The sequence below is a fragment of the Daucus carota genome, chromosome 4 (assembly GCF_001625215.2).
Source record: "Daucus carota subsp. sativus chromosome 4, DH1 v3.0, whole genome shotgun sequence".
Classification (NCBI taxonomy): domain Eukaryota; kingdom Viridiplantae; phylum Streptophyta; class Magnoliopsida; order Apiales; family Apiaceae; genus Daucus; species Daucus carota.
Window position 1 is genome coordinate 34911954 of NC_030384.2, and position 21442 is coordinate 34933395.

The 21442-nt window shown below is 36.2% G+C and overlaps 3 protein-coding genes across 8 annotated transcripts; 2 read left to right on the forward strand and 1 right to left on the reverse strand.

The window, feature by feature from the left end:
- The first annotated feature begins 889 nt into the window (after positions 1-889).
- On the forward strand, positions 890-3511 carry LOC108218478 (pentatricopeptide repeat-containing protein At3g18020). Its single transcript, XM_017391437.2, has 2 exons — positions 890-3089; positions 3372-3511. The coding sequence occupies exon 1, from the start codon at positions 1019-1021 to the stop codon at positions 3068-3070; it is 2052 nt and encodes a 683-aa protein (XP_017246926.1). The 5' UTR covers positions 890-1018; the 3' UTR covers positions 3071-3089; positions 3372-3511.
- LOC108218480 (calcium-binding allergen Ole e 8-like) lies at positions 3339-3794 on the forward strand. Its single transcript, XM_017391440.2, has one exon. It carries the CDS (start codon positions 3339-3341, stop codon positions 3792-3794), a length of 456 nt encoding a protein of 151 aa, XP_017246929.1.
- A 2404-nt stretch (positions 3795-6198) lies between these two features.
- Positions 6199-21036, reverse strand: LOC108218477 (probable serine/threonine-protein kinase SIS8). 6 transcript variants are annotated; one of them, XM_064092289.1, is made up of 14 exons: positions 20892-21036; positions 19766-20397; positions 18158-18595; positions 17081-17184; positions 14789-16062; positions 13949-13989; positions 13410-13478; positions 11925-12025; positions 8973-9051; positions 8768-8866; positions 8621-8689; positions 7153-7208; positions 6867-7043; positions 6199-6685 (listed from the first exon to the last, which is right to left on the reverse strand). In XM_064092289.1, the coding sequence occupies exons 2-14, from the start codon at positions 20255-20257 to the stop codon at positions 6487-6489; spliced, it is 3198 nt and encodes a 1065-aa protein (XP_063948359.1). In that variant the 5' UTR covers positions 20258-20397; positions 20892-21036; the 3' UTR covers positions 6199-6486. The 6 variants fall into 6 exon arrangements, 5 of the variants coding, with proteins under 5 accessions (XP_063948359.1, XP_017246922.1, XP_017246924.1 ...); XM_017391433.2 differs by lacking the exon at positions 20892-21036 and having other exon boundaries at positions 19766-20866; XM_017391435.2 differs by lacking the exon at positions 20892-21036 and having other exon boundaries at positions 7159-7208; positions 19766-20865.
- Between the last annotated feature and the right edge of the window lie 406 nt (positions 21037-21442).

Below are 21442 nucleotides of genomic sequence, written 5' to 3' on the forward strand. Positions count from 1 at the left end.
TCCTATTCGTGCTCCCAAATTTTTTAAAGGAAACTGGTGCAAATATAACACAATTTCACTCCAAAACTTTGGCTCCAAAAGTGGGATGAACTTTCACTTACATTCACTTACTGTAGCTTTCTCTCCTCGAGAAACTCGGGAGCAAAGCCTTAGTTTCTTTTTTGGTATTTTTAACTTTCCCTTACAATTACAATTACAATAAATTATATTACGTATGTATGTATATTAGTCAATTTTTTTTTGAAGAAAAAGGAGAAAATTCAATAAATAATAGCCATACGACATCTACAAGAATGATCGAGTCGAACAAACATAGAAAAGATTAACATGCCTGTCTTCATACTCAAGATGAGACAAATAAGCGATGTTGAAATTGACGATAGTACATGTATAGATCCTTGCTCTTTGTTCACCATCTTTTCTAAAAACTCCGTTTGAGCTATCGACCACAAATGCAATTCCCGAAAGGCTTATATCGATGAATCCAAATCACTCTCACAAAAGGAGAGAAAAATCACACACTCTCACCGGGGAGAGAAATCAAACTATAATCAAAACAAACTAAAACAATTAGATCTGCACCACGACTCGTAGGAGATAATTGATCCACTCACAAATTCAAAAAAGCCTCTGAAAGCGAATAAGAACGAAAATCGAAATTTCGGTGATACAGATTTAAGAAAACTTTCCCCAAAGAGGGAGATATATTAAAAAAATCAATGAAAAAGCAAGAAGAGTCAAAGAACTAGCAATCAAACGGAAAGATTTAATATTAGTCAAATATTTAATATTATAGTTGGGTGTATTATCTTGAGAAAATATTTAATTTAATTTTATTTTTATAAAAAAAGACTTTTTTTTTTCCAAAAAGAGAATGAGCAAAGTATTTGTAAATTTCTTCAAAACTGGAACTAAACGGAAAACTATGCAGGAACTAGCTGGAAGCTCCCCGTCAATCAGTACGCACATCCAAAACTCACCGTGGTTCTAACCAAAGCATGCTCAAACACACCAAATAATGTTCCTCACAAAACCCCAGTTTCTGAAAACATCAACAATCCTCACCTCAAAACACCTCCCACACACACACTCACTCTTCTCCACACACTCTTCCCCTTTACAAGAACACCACCACCTCACTGACACAACCAACACAAACTGGACCAAGAATATCCACGACCTCTGCACCACTCACCGCGACGTCGACTCCGCTCTTCGCCTCCTCGACCACCTCCGCCTCCACAACTACCACCCCAACTCACTCAATCTCAGCTCCATCATCCATGCACTCTGTGATGCTCATCGCTTCTCAGAAGCCCATCAAAGATTTCTTATGTTTATTAGCTGCGCTCATACTGTACCCGATGAGCGTACTTGTAATGTGATCATTGCCAGGTTGCTTAGTTATCGCAACCCGGAAGCTACATTGGTGGTTTTCAATCGTTTGGGGGAGATTAAGCCGCATTTCGTGGCGTCTTTGTGTAATTATAATCGGTTGATTGATCAGTTTTGTGGGGTCTTGAGGGTGCGTGATGCGCATAGGTTGGTTTTTGAGATGATTAGAAGAGGGCATTCTCCGAATGTGGTTTCGTATACTAGTTTGATTAATGGGTACTGTAAGGTGGGGGAGATTGGGGATGCGTTTAAGGTGTTTGATGAAATGTGTGAGAATGATGTGAGGCCTAATTCGCTTACGTACAGTGTTTTGATTCGCGGGGTTTTTAGAAAGAGGGATGTAGATCAGGGGAGGGTGTTGATGGGGAAGCTTTGGGGAGTGATGGGGGATGAGGACGAGGTTAGTGTTAATAGTTTGGCGTTTGGGAATTTGGTTGAGTGTTTGTGTAGTGAAGGGTTGTTTAGTGAGGTGTTTGAGATTGCGGAAACTATGCCCCAGGGGAAGAATGTTTGTGATGACTTTGCCTATGGGGAGATGATCAATACGCTTTGTAAGTATGGGAAGTATCATGGGGCATCAAGGATTACTTATATAATGAGGAAAAGAGGATTTGTACCGAGCTTTGTTTCTTACAATGCTATTATACACGGGCTTAGTAAAACGGGTGGATGTATGAGGGCTTATCAGTTGTTGGAAGAGGGAAATGGAGTTGGATACGTGCCATCGGAATATACTTATAAAGTTTTGCTGGAGAGTCTTTGTCGAGAGTCTGATATTGGTAAGGCAAGGAATGTGCTTGAGATTATGTTGAAAAAGGAAGGTGTTGATGTCACTAGGATTTACAATATATATCTGAGAGCCCTTTGCCTTGTGAATAACCCGAGTGAGCTACTGAATGTTCTTGTTTCTATGCTCCAGACGGAGTGTAAGCCTGATGTGATTACCCTCAACACTGTAATACATGGTTTCTGCAAGATGGAACAAATTGAGGAGCCATTACAAGTGTTGAGTGACATGATGGCGGGAAAGTTTTGCAGTCCTGATGCTGTGACATTTACCACAATTATATGTGGTTTGTTACGTCTTGGCAGGACTGAAGAAGCTCTTGATATATTACATAATGTTATGCCTGAAAACGGTTTTGTACCAGGAGTTGTGACTTATAATGCAGTTCTTCGTGGATTATTTAAATTAGACCGGACAAAAGAAGCAATGGATCTGTTTAACAGCATGTCAACTGGCAGTGTAGCTGCTGATAGTATTACTTGGACAATAGTAATTGAGGGATTGTTCAAATCTAACCAAGTAGACGAGGCTAAGAGTTTCTGGGACGATGTTGTGTGGCCATCGAAGATTCATGATAATTTTGTCTATTCGGCTATCCTTAAAGGGCTTTGCAACGCTGGAAAGTTTGACGAGGCATGTGACTTTCTATATGAGTTAGTTGATGCCGGGGTTAATCCAAATGCTGTGAGCTACAATATTCTTATGGATGCTGCTTGTAAGTTGGGTATGAAGAAAGAAGCATACAGGATTGTGGGAGAAATGAAGAAGAATGGATTGACTCCAGATGCAGTGTCATGGAGGATTCTTGATAAATTGCATGGGAATGTAAGAAGTAGATCTTTTGTGGAGGATTCAGGACTGCAAGATAAGATAAGAATTAAGCTGTAATGGCTCCAGAAGAATCTTGGTAATGTCTGGGTTTTTTTTATTAAAAAAAAAACAAATTATGAATGATAAAAATAGAATTAATTTGTGAATTTTTTTAGACATTTACCAAAATATTAGTGATATATCTGTATCTTGAACTGCCACAACCACTTGTGAGGTCATCCTCTCTTTCCAAATATAACCACTGTACTTGTCATAAATACAAATATGCCTTGATTCAATCTCTTCTTGTTCATTCATTGCTTTGCCTTCACCACCACAAACCCTAATGGATACGTCCCGCTCCTCTCTGTACCTTCAGGATCACGACGAGATCAAACGCGTCTTCGACCGCTTCGACACCAACAGTGACGGCCAGCTCTCCTCTGATGAGCTAGCTGAAGTGCTCAAAAACCTTGGCACTGCCCCCTCACCCGAAGAAATCGCGCGCATGATGGAGGAAATTGATACCGACAAAGACGGCTTCATTAGTTTCGATGAGTTTGAGAGGTTTTACTCGGCTGGAAGTGACAATGGGGAAGGGGAGATGCGAGAAGCTTTTGAAATGTATGATATAAATAAGAATGGCCTTATTTCGTCGTCGGAACTTCATCAGATCTTGACAAAGATTGGCGAGAAGTGCACGGAACAGGATTGTGTTAATATGATCACGTCCGTGGATGCGGATGGTGACGGGTTTGTAAATTTTGAGGAGTTTAAAACTATGATGAGTCGTGCTAATTAGGATTAATTTTGATCATATTAGTGGAGTAGGTTTGATTAGGTTGTAAACGCATGAATGTGTGTAATTAATATTTGGTTTAATAATTCAGAGGTACAATTTCCAGAATTGCTCTGACTGTACACTATTTGTCATTGTGCATTCTCTTCTGTCTTATAAATTTGATATTTTCTTTTTAGCGATTTCACGTGATGATTTTGTATAGAAAGATGCTCTGTACTCTCAAGTTGAAACGAATGCAACAAAACTTTTAGCTGGATTGGATGCAGCAAATTGTGAGAATGACAAGATATATGCAGATTTCAATCCTATTTTATTGAATAGAAAGCATGTTAATGCTTTAACAAGCTGGCCTGGTATAATGATCTTGTTAAGTTTCAGCAGCAATCTTAGAAAATACATGTTCAAAATGTTAAATGTTAAGTTTGCATGAGGTTTGGAGTGATGTTTGCGAGCAAGGATTCCAGTAAAGTAAAGCTCATGGAACTGAACAAGCAAACAAGGCATTCACAGGTTGAACAAAGCAGATAAATGGAACAAATAAGTGAGACTGATCAGCGGACACTGTATCTTGACAATATTAATTCACTTGACACAATCAACTTAGATATACATATTATTTCTTATAGTTAATTAACTTAATATATCTAAGTGTCTGCATCCAAGCCTGGAGGTGCACTGATATTGTAAACTAAACCTACTGAGAAAAATGTTCAAGGGTTCTTGATGTACATACCAAAGCAGACAGAACTCGTAGTTTCCTGTAAGAGTTTGATCCAGAGACAGACAAAGATGTTAAACAAGTTCTTATGAAAGATGTCACAAATCCAATGACTTAGTGTAATCCTGATCCGAGCATACATTTTGACAGTCTGCTTATAAGTGTTGCATAAGTAATGGATCGGGATTTGCCAGAACCACTATAACAGCTTGTACGCTTATCTGAGAGCACAAAGGCAGTGCCTTATGGCTCATCCATAGTTTATATCTCGACATGTCTAACCTTCATTCTGCAGAAATGTTACCGAGAGATTATGATGGTAAGGAGTGTTTCCTTTTAAGAATCATTTTTGGTTGTTGTGAGACCATTTTGATGTCCTAATGGAACTGATAATTGATCTTCAGAGGAGTATGTCTAAATGAAAGAAGAAGCAATGCTTAGTTTTATTTGCCTCTCAGTCCCACATCGACTAACTTTTAAACAAAACAAGACAATATAGACGAGTAGTAAACCTCCTTGTTCAGCTGGGCTTGGTAACGCGAGCCTGTAACTCAAGTGAGGGCTGGATGGTTGGATGTTGGGCCTGGTCTTGACGGTTGGGCCATCTGAGTGCTAATCTGGCCTGCCCTCTCCAAGTGAGAAGTGAGTTAGGGTCCTCTAGCGTAGGCTTGAGGGCAATGGCTCCTAAAGTACAGGGCACTGCGCGAGGCTGGCTCCACAGAGCAGCGAACACCTGTCTCTTCTCACAGTGGAAGGATAACAAGCCAGTTCTTGGGTGGTCCATCAAATGCCTGAAGGGCCTCTCAACTAGACAACCATCTTTTTGTTTTTGGATAGTTTTTTAGACTATTCGGCCTGTTAGGAACATGTCTCGTAAATCTCAAAAATTAGGACATTGTTGGAGCACCATTTTACTTCAAATGCTTTAAATTTTGATTTAGGACATGATTTTAGGGCACTCTTGGACTTGCTTTGAGAGATAAGAGACATAGGGCTAAAGAGAGCCAAAAAAGTCTTTTCTATTTAATCCTGTATAATCTCGAATGTTATCAGTTTCGGTACTTGGATCAAATAATACAAGGGTTTGTGTAGTGTGTGCCCATGGACACATGCTAAGCACGGAAACTCATAAATTTGGTGGGTTTTGATGGGTGTGATTGGTGTGAATGCAGGGAAACCATCATTATTAACGAGGTGTAAACCAATCAAAACAAAGAAAAACCATCAAATTTTGTGCTTATTGTGTGCCCATGGGCACACCATAGAAAAACCGATAATACAATGCAGGCAAACGTTCCTAGATTCATGGAGATCTAGAATAACATATAAGTTATCATGCTCATTTGAGTCTCCAACAATTATTTCAATATCCGATTTGACCTGTGGACAAATTTGCAAACATACGTTTCATGCTTGTTTGAGTTACAGCAATAGGATTCCCCAATATCATGCTAAGAGTAGCTAGGGTTTCCAGAAGAAAATGTCATTCATTTGATGAGACATAAAAAGGAATATCGAAAGTATATGCAAAAGCAGGGGCTAATATGAAATAGTAGTGACAATGTGTCATTATTGTGTTATTTGGCTGGTGCTTACAAAGGATAAACACTCTTTTCCAGGATATATATAATTAATCTGCTGGCCTAATAAGTTATCAAAATCAACTCGTATGGCTTGGAAAACCAAGACCCAAAACTTTGAAACCTTGATTACAACAAATTTGAACATGTTTTACAGGATGATACATGGCACTGAGGGCGGTGCCACAACCAAACCAAATATAGAGGGCAAAGAATGGAAGAAATATCACAATCAAGTCAACTGAAGTATACGTTCAATGTGATCTTCAAACAATTGTGTTCCTTGCTTTAGTTCCTGCAGTCCCATGCTGGCCTCTGTTGCAAGGCTTTCCAGGGGGTCATTTCCAGCTTGCTCTGTTGTTTACCCCTCTGTCTTCGTTGACATCTAAATACATCATGGCTGACCCTTCTCCTGCCCGCTGCTTGCTGAGGAAGGCAGTCTCGACACTTGTGAACTAGAAATCGGCTTTTCCTTCTCCCGCCAACTGTTTGCTGCAGAAGGCGGTCTTGGCACTTGTGAACTCGAAATCGGCTTTTGAAGTGGCTTCAACGCGGCCATGATTTCAGAAAATGTTGGTCGTAACTTTGGATCACTGCAGTTTTGATACATTGGAACATTAGGGGAAAAAATAACTATTCACTCTCTGCTTATGTAGAACATTGTAGATACCATAAACACGCATCGAAATATTGTTTGCAAAAAATCATACATTATACCAATATGGCAATATCCAACTCAATAAGCACTGTAACCAGAGTCAAGTTTCAACTTACGTTTGCCAGCATTTGCAGATGATATCTGCAATAGCAGGATCCATGTCATCTGGAATGTCAAGACGCCGATGTTGAAATCCAACAGCTCCAACAACTTGCATAGGGTTCAATCCTCCCCAGGGTTGTTGCAAAGTACATAGTTCCCATAATATTACACCATAACTATAAACATCGCACCTGTCATGCACCAGTTGAACTGTAAAGTCAATTGCCAGCATAAGCTCAAAAAAAAAAAATTAATATCACGGTATAATTTTCTAAAAATCTCCAAGAACTCAAAGGGAACCTATACTTCTCATTTGATGGTTCATTTCTTAGTACCTCTGGAGCCATCCACTCAGCCTGCAAATACCACAAGATAACAAAGACAAATGAATAAGTCTGCTACTTGGTAGTTGGTACTAATATTGCACTAGACTATGCATTACAGTCTTAACATAATACAGTTAACCTCAGAATGAGGTAATCGCATCCCCTTTGACTATCAAAATAGATTCTTACTAGAATTATCAAACTGACCCATACTTTGAAAACCAATGTAATTTAAATATTCAAATTGACATAATATTATGTGAAATCCCCTTATATTATGACCACTATTATGGAAAAATCAAATCTATAATTCTGATTTCTCGTCCTACGACTTATCACATAGTAATTAGGTCCTCTTATTACATCATAAAGTCCATATTCTGCTTTAATTTTCCGCCCTTTTTCTCCAAGTTACACAGTAGTTTATAACTTGAAATTATATTAGTAAATGCACCACAACTTCTAGAATAATGCTCCGAAATCATGTTTTGAGTAAAACATATTTTGTAAATGCCTTCAAAGTTAAAATTAAAGAACATTAATAGTTATATTCGAGGCTGCACATATGGTGAACCTTTCAGCGATCCAACTCTATACCGTAGCCTTGCTGGTGTGCTACAATATTTGAACTTTACCTGGCCAGAAATTAGTTATGCTGTTCAACAAGAGTGTTTATGCATGATCTACGTCAACCACATTTTTCTGCTATGAATCGTAATACTGCGCTATATTCAAGGGACACTATGTACTCATCTGCCTCACAGACTCTGGGTCTTACAGCTTATTCGGATGCTGACTGGGGATAGTGTCCAGACAATTAGTCATTCTACTCCAGGCTATTGTGTTTTCTTAGGAGCCAACCTCTTATCATGGTCAGCAAAACAACCCACTCTTTCCAGGTCCAGTTCTGAGGCTGAGTATCATGCTGTTGCTAATGTTGTTACAGAGACATCTTGGCTCCGGAATCTTTTACTTGAACTTCATTGTCCTCTTCGTAAACCCATGATTGTATACTGTGATAATATTAGTGCAGTGTACCTTTCCTACATATCATTGTCCGGTACCATATTTAAGTAACTACTTCATTTAAAACCTTAAGGTGTCATAGGAGATTCCCACGGGATCTTAAATTATTCAACACATGAAAACTTTTTTTCAGATTTAATTTCATGCGTATTCTAGACAACATATGCATTTACTACAAAGAAACTTGAGGGTACATGATTACCTTGTATGATTTCATATAATAGTTTAAATTTTTAAGACAACGCTTCCTCTTACTTTCTTAATTTTTCCCAACACTTTGCATCTCGATGTATGGTTGCATTCTAGTTGTTTCTACCACATGCTTTCCTATACTGACGAGTACATCTAAAATCAGGGATAGAAGGTCAGCATTTAGTTGCAACAATATGTAGAACACTTTATAAAAATTGGCTTACCGTCCCTGCCGTTGACCTTGAGGAAAGAAATGTGCTGTTCTTCATTTTCGACAACCCAAAATCACAAACCTGACAGGTAAACATACTCATTAAGGACTACAGAAGGAACTACCATTTAGCACTACGATTGGCAGAGAAGATGTTCACCTTCACTACCCAGTTCTTATCTACCAGAAGATTTGGAGATTTCAAATCACGATGAACTATAACCGGTGTACAATTGTGCAAATAATTCATTCCCCTAGCCTGAAAGTTTGATGTAATAGGATTAGTGTGATAGTAGAATAATTTTACTAGTTAACAATAGCTGAAACAATACTAGAATTAAGTCAACCAAGGACTGAGCACATACAGCATCTAGGGCCATCCTTAAACGTCTACGGATATCCAGTTGATTGTTGGGTCGGTGGATTAGCCTATACAAACTACCTCTGTAAAACAAAACAGTGCTTAAAATTCCATAACAAAAAAGTTAAATAGATATTATAATTCAATCAAAACGCTAAAAGTGATCATATGTTGATTACAAAAATTAATAGAAAGGTTGTGCCATACTATGCCTATATCTGTCGTGACTTCATACTTGTACTGATGCACTTGTAATCACTTGTTCATTAGGTTAGATCTCTTTATTAAAGCTTGCTATTTCTCCGTCTAGTAGGTAACATCTCGTTATTAATGTTGGACACTAATTCCTTGGACTGCACCCACAACTTTCCAAGTATTCTTGAAATGCTTTGTCAGTAACATACAAACCGAGGACAAGTAGAAAAATGCACACAAATACAATATATACATATATATATCTGTGTGTGTGTGTGTGTGTGTGTAGATTAGTAGATAATTTTTTAAACTTTCATTCTCATGTCTGGGAACTCTAAACCTCGAAAAAAGAACAATTAACAGAGTTAAGTGATTTAAATGGGACCACATTGATACCCGAAGCTCACTTCATTGACAACTTTTATAGTTGACGTAATTCCTAGGCCACTGATTCAGTATTATTTGAACTCACCGAGCTTACTGTTATTTAATTTCCCGATTTAACTACAATTGTTAGTACATAGTATTTCTCACTAAGTTTAAATCAATAGAACTTTTGCACATTTCTGACGCTAGAGAACTACTACAGATGAAAATCTGTCAGAACATAGAAACATAACATCTGGCAAGCCTCCAACCCAATTTTAAAGACTATATTAGGTGCCTAAAATTTATCAGTGTCAATCATTTGATGCGTGTTTCAAGGAAACCACTATATGTTGAATAAAACACAACACTTGGTATGGAGTCACACTGAGATGAATAATTGAGGCTCAAAATTAAAGTCTGGCATTTAGAAGTGAAAGAAATTCCATTTATTAAGCATCAGGATAGACTTTACAAAATTATATGAGTTTGTTAAGTAAACACCCCTTAAAACCTCAAAAGGAGTTAAAAGGTGTTACCAGGATCTTAATCTTATAATATATATACCGACACTCCTTGAGTGGATCACCGGGGGCCATCATCAATATATCATACCATGTTAAGTAACCAGCTCTCTCAGAACCTCAAGGTGTTGGAGGAGTTACAAGGATCCTGTATTATATTCTAGCAGAGTTCAACTACGGATATTTTTATAAATTTTAGCTAGTGTAATCAAGCATGGAAGGCATTAAAAAGAAAACTTATGCATTTCAATAACCTGAGTTTATCTAACTGTTGCATAACCATTTATCACCAATAACTATGACTCTTTTTACACGTATGTGTGAGTGTCAAACTTAATTATGTCATTCTCATTTTAAACTTATTTTAAGGTGAAAAATTAACTGGTGCCAACTTTTTTCTAATTACCCATTCAAACCCAAAATTAACAATTGCTATCTGCATTAACAACATTCACCAATTAGAACAACGTAAACTTCAGATGCTCTAGTTGGTACTCATATGACAAATTTTTTTTAATTAAAATATACACAAATACCCTACAATATTAAGTACTTATGCTATTACACGTTTCATTTTTGACATTCTGTTATATTTTGTTTTTTTTTTTCTAAATCACATTCTGTTATATGCGTTTAACTAGAGTGATTTGACTTTCTTATCATCAGGTTTTGGTTTGAATTTCTCTGAGTTTTAGAAGTCTTCATATCTCGAGCTGTGTAAACAATTTAAAGCTATGAAAGTGTGTGTATTTCGTCCACTTCTAGGGTAAGCAATTATAAGAGAGGTCTTTTTTTCATTTTCATATATAGCATGTTTCATATTGTTATTTATCATCATATATGTATAATTTTGTTGTCTTTTTGATAAGTTACGCCATGTAAATCATCATTTTATAGTATTATCTCAATCAAGTACGTTACAAACATGATATGAGGAGTAGAATGGATTTAACTCTTAGAAACTGTTGTTAATAAACACACAGACACACATACACAAAAAAAAAAATCTAGATATGATAGATTCGTTTTGGAGCTATACATGTTGCTTGTAGTTTTATAAAATGCAACATATTGTCAGTATATGAATACCTACTGATATTTGCATAAGTTTAACCATGACATATGAATTTTGACCCTAGCATATTGGTGTATAAAGAGTTATAGTATTAGTGAAAGAAGAATGGACAACAGTTAACAAATGGTAATATAACCAATTAGTGTCTTTGCTGCTTGATTAGCAACTAAAATTTAAGATAAAGTCCAGCACATAACTCATTATTATAGTCTACCACGGTACATAGCAATAGGAATTTATTTCCTTCTAAACGTGAACCTTAAAATTTTAATTTCAGTCATTGATCTCAGCTTAGTCCAGTTTCAAGTGTTTGCTTCTTTAATGTGTATATATATTGGTTTATTTTTATATAAAAAATATCTAAAATTATCATATTGATTCTCTCCTAATTAGAGAATGAGTGTGGAATGGTGATACATAACACAATGACATATATCTAAAATATTATGAAGTCCATATTAAATTTAAAGGGTCATGTTCTAGAGAGAACCATTAGGGAGAGAACCCTTAGAACCATTATCTTATTTCTAGTATTAGTTAGGGTTCTGCAGCGGAAGTGCACATGAAAAAACTATCTTATTTATGTATTATATTTTGAAATTACTTTTGAACACACACAACGATGCAAAAACCATGTATTTAAATTTAGATCCTGAAAATCTATGAAAAATATAGGGTTCCGCAGCAGAACCTTAGTGGTTCTATGGTTCTATTTTAAGCATTGGTTCTCTCTTGAGCGAGACCCTTGAATTTAATCTCCTCCAATTTAAAATCAAGATATTTACTTTCGACATACCTAGGAAGGAATTCTGTTACGATAGACAGATTTGGAGGACGAGTTACAGCACCCATGAAGAGAACGACATTCGGGTGTCTGACTCTTTTCATGATCCAAACCTTGCAAGCAAAACAATAACATAAATTAACCATCTATGATCTCTGAAGTCTAAAGTAGTATTGACATAGATCCACAGGATGAGCAACAATATGTTAATTAACTCAACAATGTAGGGAGTGGTAGAAGACAATGTATAGTTTAAGTGTATATCAGTGTCGAGGGAAGGCTTGGACCCTAGATGCCACTTAGGTGGTAAGGTGCTTGTGTAGGTGCCTACATGGCAGTTTTGAAGTCTGCCACTTAGGTATGTCTTGAATAGTTTAACATGGCAGTCTTCATAGCTTACAGACTGTATAGTTGGGCCAGGGGCGTAGCCAGGATACTAATTCAGCGGGGTCGAAAAATAGTTTTATAGAAAAATATATAGTAAATGAAACTTTAATCATAAATTTTGTTATAATCAATTTGTTTGTATTTTAATTTCTATGTTATTTATTATATTTGTACATTCTATTTAGTTTTAACTTGTTTTGCTATTTATCAAAAACAAAAAACTTGTTTTGCTAACTATTAAAGGATAAATATAATATTTCATAATTGTATCTACTTTTTTTATATCATATAAATATAATGGGGTCAAAAATAAATTTTAGTGGAGTCAAAAATAGAAATTTTAAATTCAATATAATACATATATGAAGATTTAGGGGTTCAGTGGGTGAACCCGACCCCCACCCATTAACGTAGCTACGCCCCTGAGTTAGGCAATACCTCGCAACTATGACCATAATTCCACAAAGAAACTATTTCAATAAAAGAACTGTGGTACAAGTGACCACCAATATATGCAGAAAGAGAACTGTATCAGAAACATTCTGTTCAGGAATGCAAGACAACTAAAAATTTTACAAGTTTAGTTTCGACCGACTTCCACTGTACATGCATATTAGTCACTAGATATGGTTTACCAACCTACCAGTGTCAAGAACTATGACGATAAGGCAACGGACACGAAATTCATTTGTTACATGGATGTCCCACCTGTTGGCTACAGGCATGGCCATATAGGCTTTAGGAACAGAAACAATAGTGCTTTCCGAGTTCAGAAGGGTATAGAGACTTGAAAAATGATACTAAGATATGGTTGCAGATACATGATTTGATTAATAAATACAAATAGAAGTGTTGGAAGTTGGCAATAAATGTAAGTATTGTCTTTTATTTAGCAGAGCTTTCCAAAAAGGCGTCCACATGAGTCCCTAGCTAACATGGCAGGTATCAGCATATACAGACTGAGTCTCTATCTACTAAGCTTTTATATATGATACAACTAATCCTAACCAAGAAAGGGATCCTAATATCTAAGGTTACTTCTACCGAATAATTTAACAGATCTATACAGGATTGAAAGAATTTCCTGGAGTGTATATTAGAGGATCATACCTCACTTCTGAATTCTTCAAGGGAATCACCAGTTAATTCTTGGTCTAGGAACTTCTTGACAGCAACTTCCTGGAGAGAGAAGTAGTTTCAAGTTTTTAACTCTTGGAAGAAAGCCAAGACCGTAATAGAGACCTCAGATATGCATCCACAAAAGAAATACTAATTACATATAAAATGTTGCTTGGTCTAGGAGTTAGTTTCTTTCGTTAATTTCACTACTGCTAGATGGAGTCCACATAATGGATGACTAGTTTACACATACCTGCATGGATAGTTTATGATAATAAAGTCAACTAAATAAGATTGAGGAGTAATTATTACTAATATATGTTGACAGGGCCACATTTTGCATAGGGAAAATATTTCAAGAATGTAAGCCAAGGCCATGCTCGTATTTTTAAATTTACAAGCCTACAATACCTTGACTTGATACGAAACAAACTAAATATTTCTACAGGAATATAAAGTCGAGGACAGTAACAAAAATCATATCATAAATTAAACCTCTCTTATCTAGAAAAAGATATACATGAACATACAGTTCCATGCCAGTCTCCACGATAGACCTCCCCATATGATCCTGCAGCAAATGATGAACTAAAGTTACCAAAAAAGATAAGCTATGCCAAACAATGGAAGGACATGAGCATAACCTAGCAACCTATAAGGTTCACAAATGTTGTGCACTATAGTCAATTAAAAATAAATCAGACCTAGTAAGCTCAACATAAACCTATAAAAAAGAATTAATGAATAAAGTCTAAAGGAATATTAACCAGTCATAATATTAATTTAGAGAAATGATATGCCCACAAGCCACAACCTTTCTCCAGCCTGAGAATCAGCAGCGGTCACTATTCATTTAGGTGCCTCAACTCTCATAAAAATCATGATTTCTCTATAAGTTACATATAATGAATCCACCAAATCATTAGTTACCAATACAAAAATGGTGGCAGAGTATAAATATTTGTAGAGATTCGAACACAAAAAAGAATGATGTAAGAAAAATACGAAGAACTTATCATCGAGCTTTTGTCACTTAAAGGTATGTCTCTCCAGGACCATATACATGTGTGTGTAAGAAAAATAATCTAAGATGTGGGGGCTTATAGCATAAATCATCTCAAAACTTGTTTTTCTGGTAAATGATAGAGGAACAACAACATTGTAAATATTGTTTCCCTTAAAGTTCTGACTCACTAGATTTCATTTTAGAGTATACCACTTTGCTATATCTTTTTAATTTATAGTTTTTTCAATAAAGAATGACAAAAACCACCTAGCTGCTTGCTGTAAGCTACACAACAAACACCAAAATCTTATGTACTGGCATGAAGTTTAAATGACAAAAAGCAGTAATGTGTGCATGTTTATACCAAGTCCGATACGCTCTCCCAATGTGATATCCTCCCACAGGATCTCGCAATCCGATATATCATCAAGTGAGATGTCAGACCTTGTACTATCATTACCTGCAGACCTATCTGATATTCTCTCACCTTCGGGATTTCCTCTTGCAGCATCAAGCAACTGGTCACCACTTCCTTGAGGATCATAGATTGTACCATCAGCATCTTCATTATATCTTGCACAACCCAGTGGGTTAAAGTATGGAATAGCAGCACTTGGTTCATTAGCATCCAAATTTTCATGCCGATTGCCAGCAGCTGCCGTGGTTGCCACCATAGCTGCAGCTGTACCAGTGGCTGCAGCAGCTACAGGAACAGGAAGTCCGGGATTTGTATCAGCAGTTGTCCTTGATGCAGCAACTACCATTGAAGATGCCACAACAGCTGCCGCTGCTGCCGCAGCTGCTGCAACAGGAACATTTCTCACGTGTTTTATGGGAGCCACATAAGCTTGTAAGAGAACTTTCTCACCAACTTCATTGATACCTGATTCTGATCGTCCATATTGACCTTGTTTCGCAAGTGCACTGTAGGATGGAAGGGGAGGCAAAAGGCGAGGCCGAATAGGATCAGGTTTATCCTCGGTTTTCAAAACCTCGTCGCTTGTTATAATCCTTTTATCATTTTCAGACGAGACCTTCTGCTCTTCTTTTTCTCTATTGACCTGCTCCTGGTATATTTCAGTAAAAAGATCTGGAGGGGCAACAACTCCACTTTCAAGTAACACATCATGAAGTTTTTGAGCCAAGTGTGGATTTTCTTTGGCGGCATCAATCATGTATTGTGAAACATCCTTTACCTTCATCTTGTGTGCAGCCGGGGAGCTTACACCTTCAGTCCAAGAAGGAGATCTTGCATGCATAAAAGAATAATTGGACTTGCGAGGTATTCCCCTAACCGTCTCCTTCCCTAAACTTTCAGGAATAGCTGACAATGTCTTAGACCCTCTCTCAGCTTTATTATGTAATAGCTCATTAGTAGAAGCCACAAATTCACTTCTGTCATCAAGCTTGATTTCTGCAGAATTAATATTACTAACTTTGGATCTAAGCTCTGGCGCCTGACGCTCCAAAGGTTGTTCATGTGAACTAGTATCACCACTATTTGCCATAGTTGTAGCAGAGGAACCAACGGCTGAAGAGGTAGAAGAGAGGAAAGAATTTTCATACCCAATATGTAGTCCTGTTGTGTCTGATGGAATAAGTGTACCAGGGTCTGCCATCAAATCAATAATGTATTCCCTGGATCCATGTCAGTCATTGTTTCAGTAGACATGAAAACTACAAAACATTCAAACTTAATATCTGACATACTTGTACACACAGACAACTGGAATGATTTGTTCAATGGAATTTTTGTCACAAAAACATTTGAACATAAGATTATATATTAAAGCTTGGCAAGAAGTTGCGGGAAATCCCAGAAAATATAGGGATAGAGCAAACTCAAGCTATTGATACTACTCCTGCCCCAGATTTCACCAATCTATCTAAGGCTCAGTATACCAAAATGTATATGATAGTCAACTCTTGATGCTGTATCAACTATCCGTACTTAATTTGGGTAAAAAATATTAAAAGATCTACACAATACAAAAAATACTAAAATAATGTAAGTACATACTAATGAATGCTTTCATTACGCCAAAATTGTCATATGTAACAAAGTCAAGTCCAACTAGAATGGGTATCAAGCTTTTCGTAAGCTTCACAAAATTTGTGATGCACACACATGATGAGATGCGGATACCATCACATATAGTCAATGCTTTGGACCATCTTGCTACAATGTAAAACCACTATATTAGTGATTTAATGATTGCTAGGCTGCTGTTTAATCCTTCCAGAAATCATATTATTTGTAAAATTTAAATTATCACAGGACAAAAACTTAGACCAAGTAAATTTTAAAGGCAGCTTTTCCAGAACATATGTATGTCATTAGCATACATCCAGCAAAAGAAAACGCTGGATGTAAAAAACCCTAGGGTTAGGCAATTTTCCGTTGAATGATACTATAGCACCCCTGTATATACATAAAAACTTAGGTTTAAGCTGTCCAACGCTTTTTTTCCGCTGAATGTATGCTGTTAACATATGTATTTTAAGAACCTGGACGGCTGGACCCATTTTAAAAATAGTAGAAACTCGCATTTTATAAATAAACAATAAAATAATCCCAGGAAAACACTTGAGACTAACTGGATAATAACTTGCTTGTATAAGAATTCGTAAAAAAAATATATTATATAATAATAACCTTGCACCATGTATCCTTACGAAGTTCATTGCCACGTCATCAGAACCAGTATATTGTTGTCCTTTCACTAAACGGCAAGGTACGCCAACACTATCAGCCAAAACCTATAAAACAAAGCACTTGATAATTTTAATCTGTAACTCACATTTCAACCCGACACCTTAAAATTACGGACAAGAGATAGACTTGGCAGTTCCCTAACACAAAAAGACTAACAATTATACGCTAAAAAAACTCCCTCAGTCCCATATTTTGTCTAACTTTAACAATTTGATTTTCAGCCAAATTGACCAAATTTTTACTGAGTTGAAAATTACTTTAAAATTTGCATCTTTTGATAGATAAAAATAGTTTTATACAACATGTTTTACAAAAACATATGTATTTTGATTTTTTTTTAAAAAAATTATTATTATATCATTCAGAAATTTGTATTACAAATTTGGTCTATTTGACCACAAAGCCTGAGACAAAGGGGGAGTATTTAGTCTTTCAGAATCTTAACTATTTAAATTCAACATTTCTGCGATTTTGGTCATTCAAATCTTTACGGACTGCAACAGTAATAGCAAATAACAGTCAAAACTTAGAAGGGAGGATATTTGCTAACAAAATCTCAGCTAAAAGTCAACACTTCATAGGAAACAAAAATTACCTCAGCTAAGATTAAAAAGTAAATGAAGTAGAAAGGTGTTCAATGACTAATTACAGTAACAATAAACATGTAGGTTATTAAACTTCATGTCATTTTATGACTAAGATATTAGATATTGAAATTAAATTTTGGAGGCTCTACGTTTGGTATCATAAAATACAGTCATACAAAGATATTCACATGCATACTAATGGACAAGTCAATTTTTTTCATAGCATAAAATTTGGAATTAATTAAAAAAGAATCAACAAAATTTTAGAATTAAAATGCTAAATAACTAACATCAGCAAATGGTCCAGCAAGTTATAAAGTAACAACCTATTTAAGAATACGATTGACAAAAGCAAGAATCATAAAAAATATAAAGACAACTGTGTTGGAAAAAATGCTTCAGAAAAAGAACTCCCCGAAATGGTATTTACCTTGAACAACAGTGCACGATGACGTGCCAACCCAATTGTCAAAGAACCAAGAGGTAAAACCATGCTCCCGAGATCTTTCTGCAGATAATGACTATGATTATTCCATGCCTTCAGCATATTATCGGGATCACCAACTGGCCCCCCCATGTGATCTGAAACCAAAACAGCAAGCCCCTGTACCAAAGTAGTTCCTTCAGAATTGCTATATTCTGACCTCAAATTTTCAGACATCTCCGAGGCCTTCTGTTCAAGGCGCAACAGCTTAGAATCGGAAGCCTTACTAACAAGAACTGCTTCCCAGCTGATGTTCTCAGACACTGGTGTTTGTTGAAGATCGACAAGGGAAGGCATCTTTGAAGAAGTAGACTTGATCAAAGAACCATATAGATCGTAAAAACCATCCAGAATCTTGTCATCATAGCTAAGAGCACTGTAATTCTGTCAAGCAGATAGACAAATGACTTGTACAAAGATAATAGATGACAACTAAGTACTGCGAGCAAATTTTTACTAAAAACTCTGTTGAGGTTAAAAGAGCTTTGGGGATTAGCATGGCCAAATTAATATACTACTGTGTGCAAGTTTTACAACAAACTAGAAGAAGCAATATAAATAGAACATAAAAGGAAACTGAACATAGATATAAGGACTGAAACCCAAAAAATCCACAATCAGAAATAATCAATAGTTACAAGGACATTTCCACTATACTATGAAAATCAAGAAGCAAGGAATATGATGACCCAAGGACATGTAAGAAGTAAGAACAACAATAGACCCGAATCTAGTTATTATTCTGCTTCGTATTATTTCCACCCACAACTAATCAGTATTTTTATGTTAGCAGATATGAAGTACACCTAGAAAAGGATTGTCATGAATGGAGTCTGTTTATGCATCTTTGTTGTCGCTTGGCACTTCAGAAACATGGCTCCAATAGAACTGATGTTATTAAATGAGATAAGAACTATAACTATTTTCCAACTTGAGTGCAAAAAATGTAACCCTGGATAGCAGCATAAAGCTTAGAATCTTGGCAGCTCTTGGATGGAGCAGAAATTTACTATACTTATTAAAAAAGGATTAACTACGTCATCATATCAATATGAAAAAACTCAGCCACCGTTAGGATTCTCAAAAGTCGAATTATCAATTAAAAATTGCTAAAAAGGTACTTTAAAAGAGTAGATCAACAACGGATCTGGGTGCAGACCCCTATGTGTGATCTTGTGCAGAAGATAAAAATTGTAAAGCCCAAAAACATTACGAAAAAGATTTGAAGGAACAGTGATTATTTACATTCTACGTTGGTGACTACCAGGCAATACTCAAAATTTGCTTACGAACTCAGGCAAACACACACGCACACTCACACACACACACACACACACACACTGTGGGTCAAGTACTAGGTTGAAGATGTGATATGTTTCGTTTAGTTTTTTACCGGTCATACAGATAGATGGCCGTGACTCCTGACCCCCGAGTGATGGTAAGAACTAACTGTGTTAGACAAGATGTTTGCACATGAAGCTATACATTCAAAGTCATATTTTTATCAGAGAGAAAAAGCATATTTGATGAGCTAAAAAATGACAGAGCACATACCCAATATCTATATGCAATAACTTCCGCAGGTGTATTTTCCGCAGGAAAGGAACCTAAACTAATCTGCTTAACTGCTTCAATCTGGACTGCTTCAGGATCCTCTTGTGCACTCAACTCTAAAGCCAGTTGTATCTGATGCTCCTCTTCTACAATACTAGGATCCCTCAAGTCGCTAGACTCCAAGTCAGGCCTCACAACATCCTGAGCATTACCATTCACATAATCTGACTGCTCAATTCTCTCTTTTCCAGTGACATTTAAAGATGAAGATGGAGCTGGACTAGGACTCCGTTTATTGGAAACTGAATTCAACCACCCGGAAAGAGCTGAAAATGTCTTGTCCTTATGCTCAGAATTAATATCGGACTGAGCCTGTAAAAGCCTATCAGGTGTCGAAACATCACCAAACCTATTGCTCTTTGATGAAGTAGAACCTTCTACATTTTCAGATTGATTCGACACGATGTGAAGTTTCTTCCAAAGATTCTTCATAATATTGTTACTAAACTACTCAAGTCAATGCTATACAAGAAACAATCTAGCCATAAGACTCCCTTCCACTGCCTTGTACCAAGCATGAGATCCTCAGTGATATAAACACATAAACAACAAGAGCAGAATTTCAACCAACCCTGAAAAATCAGTCCAAGTCAACACCAACACACTCTACATACACTAATCAAATCCATGAATCAAGAACAAGCATTTCCACTAAACCCCATCATAATCTACACAAAAATAAAAATACCCAGATGCCCAGATAGGAGATTCAACACTTTTCAACAATAAAGTTTCAATCTTTATGGGTTTTGAGAAAATAATATTATAAATGCAAACACAAATATACAACAACCACCATACAAGTTTGGTTTTTTAATTAGAATGTAAAACCAATCAAGAAAAAGGTAAGCAAACATGTAATAAAAAATGTATTGGGTGGGGTGAAGAGATACAAAAATGATATATTCTTGTGAAGATGAGGAAGAATAAACATAAAACAACTAGTTAATAAAGAAAAAATAGTGTCCATCTGAGGAAAGAGTTTCAGAAAAAAGAAAAGGAAGGCACACACTGCAAAAACTAGCAAGTGGAGTAGGAGAGAGAGGGAGAGAGAGATATGACCCACTTGAATGTTTTTGAGGCACAAGGATCTCCAAGGTCCCAGCAAAGAAACCCCACTTTCTCTCTCTACAAATATTCTCAACTTTCCCTCTCTCACTGTTAATAACTGTTGATAACTACAAGTATTGGCAGGTTGACATGAAATAATTTGTGAGCTGTGTATGAGTAGATCACTAGAAGTGTATAAAATAGAGATTAGGCCAGTATTATTATATTAAGATTTGGTTTTTATTTGAAATATTTAAAAAAATGTTTAGGTGATGTGATATTTCCTGTGTTTTTATTTTATCTGTACATGTTCCCAGCACAGTGATCATTACGAAGGAAATAATAGAGTTATTTTTTGTAAAGATGTGAATTATTCTTAAATCTATATAGCTCTACTCTCTCCCGAAATATTTAAAAAAGCTTCAAAAAACATAATTTTTAAGAAATTAGGATGTTTAAATGTGGAATTCCAACAAAAACGAGATTCATTTGAGCGGAGTTAATATATATTTTTAGGAAAATAGATGTTGACATTGACAGAGAGTGGAGGGAAAATATAGTTCTTAA

Coding starts and splice junctions, on each gene's coding strand:
- LOC108218480 (XM_017391440.2), top strand. CDS start 3,339: ATGGATACGTCCCGCTCCTCTCTGTACCTTCAGGATCACGACGAGATC.
- LOC108218478 (XM_017391437.2), top strand. CDS start 1,019: ATGTTCCTCACAAAACCCCAGTTTCTGAAAACATCAACAATCCTCACC.
- LOC108218477 (XM_064092289.1), bottom strand. CDS start 20,257: ATGAAGAATCTTTGGAAGAAACTTCACATCGTGTCGAATCAATCTGAA. Junction 12,026..13,409: donor TTGAAGAATTCAGAAGTGAG/GTATGATCCTCT, acceptor TTTGCTTGCAAG/GTTTGGATCATGAAAAGAGT. Junction 7,209..8,620: donor CAAGGTCAACGGCAGGGACG/GTAAGCCAATTT, acceptor TGGTATTTGCAG/GCTGAGTGGATGGCTCCAGA.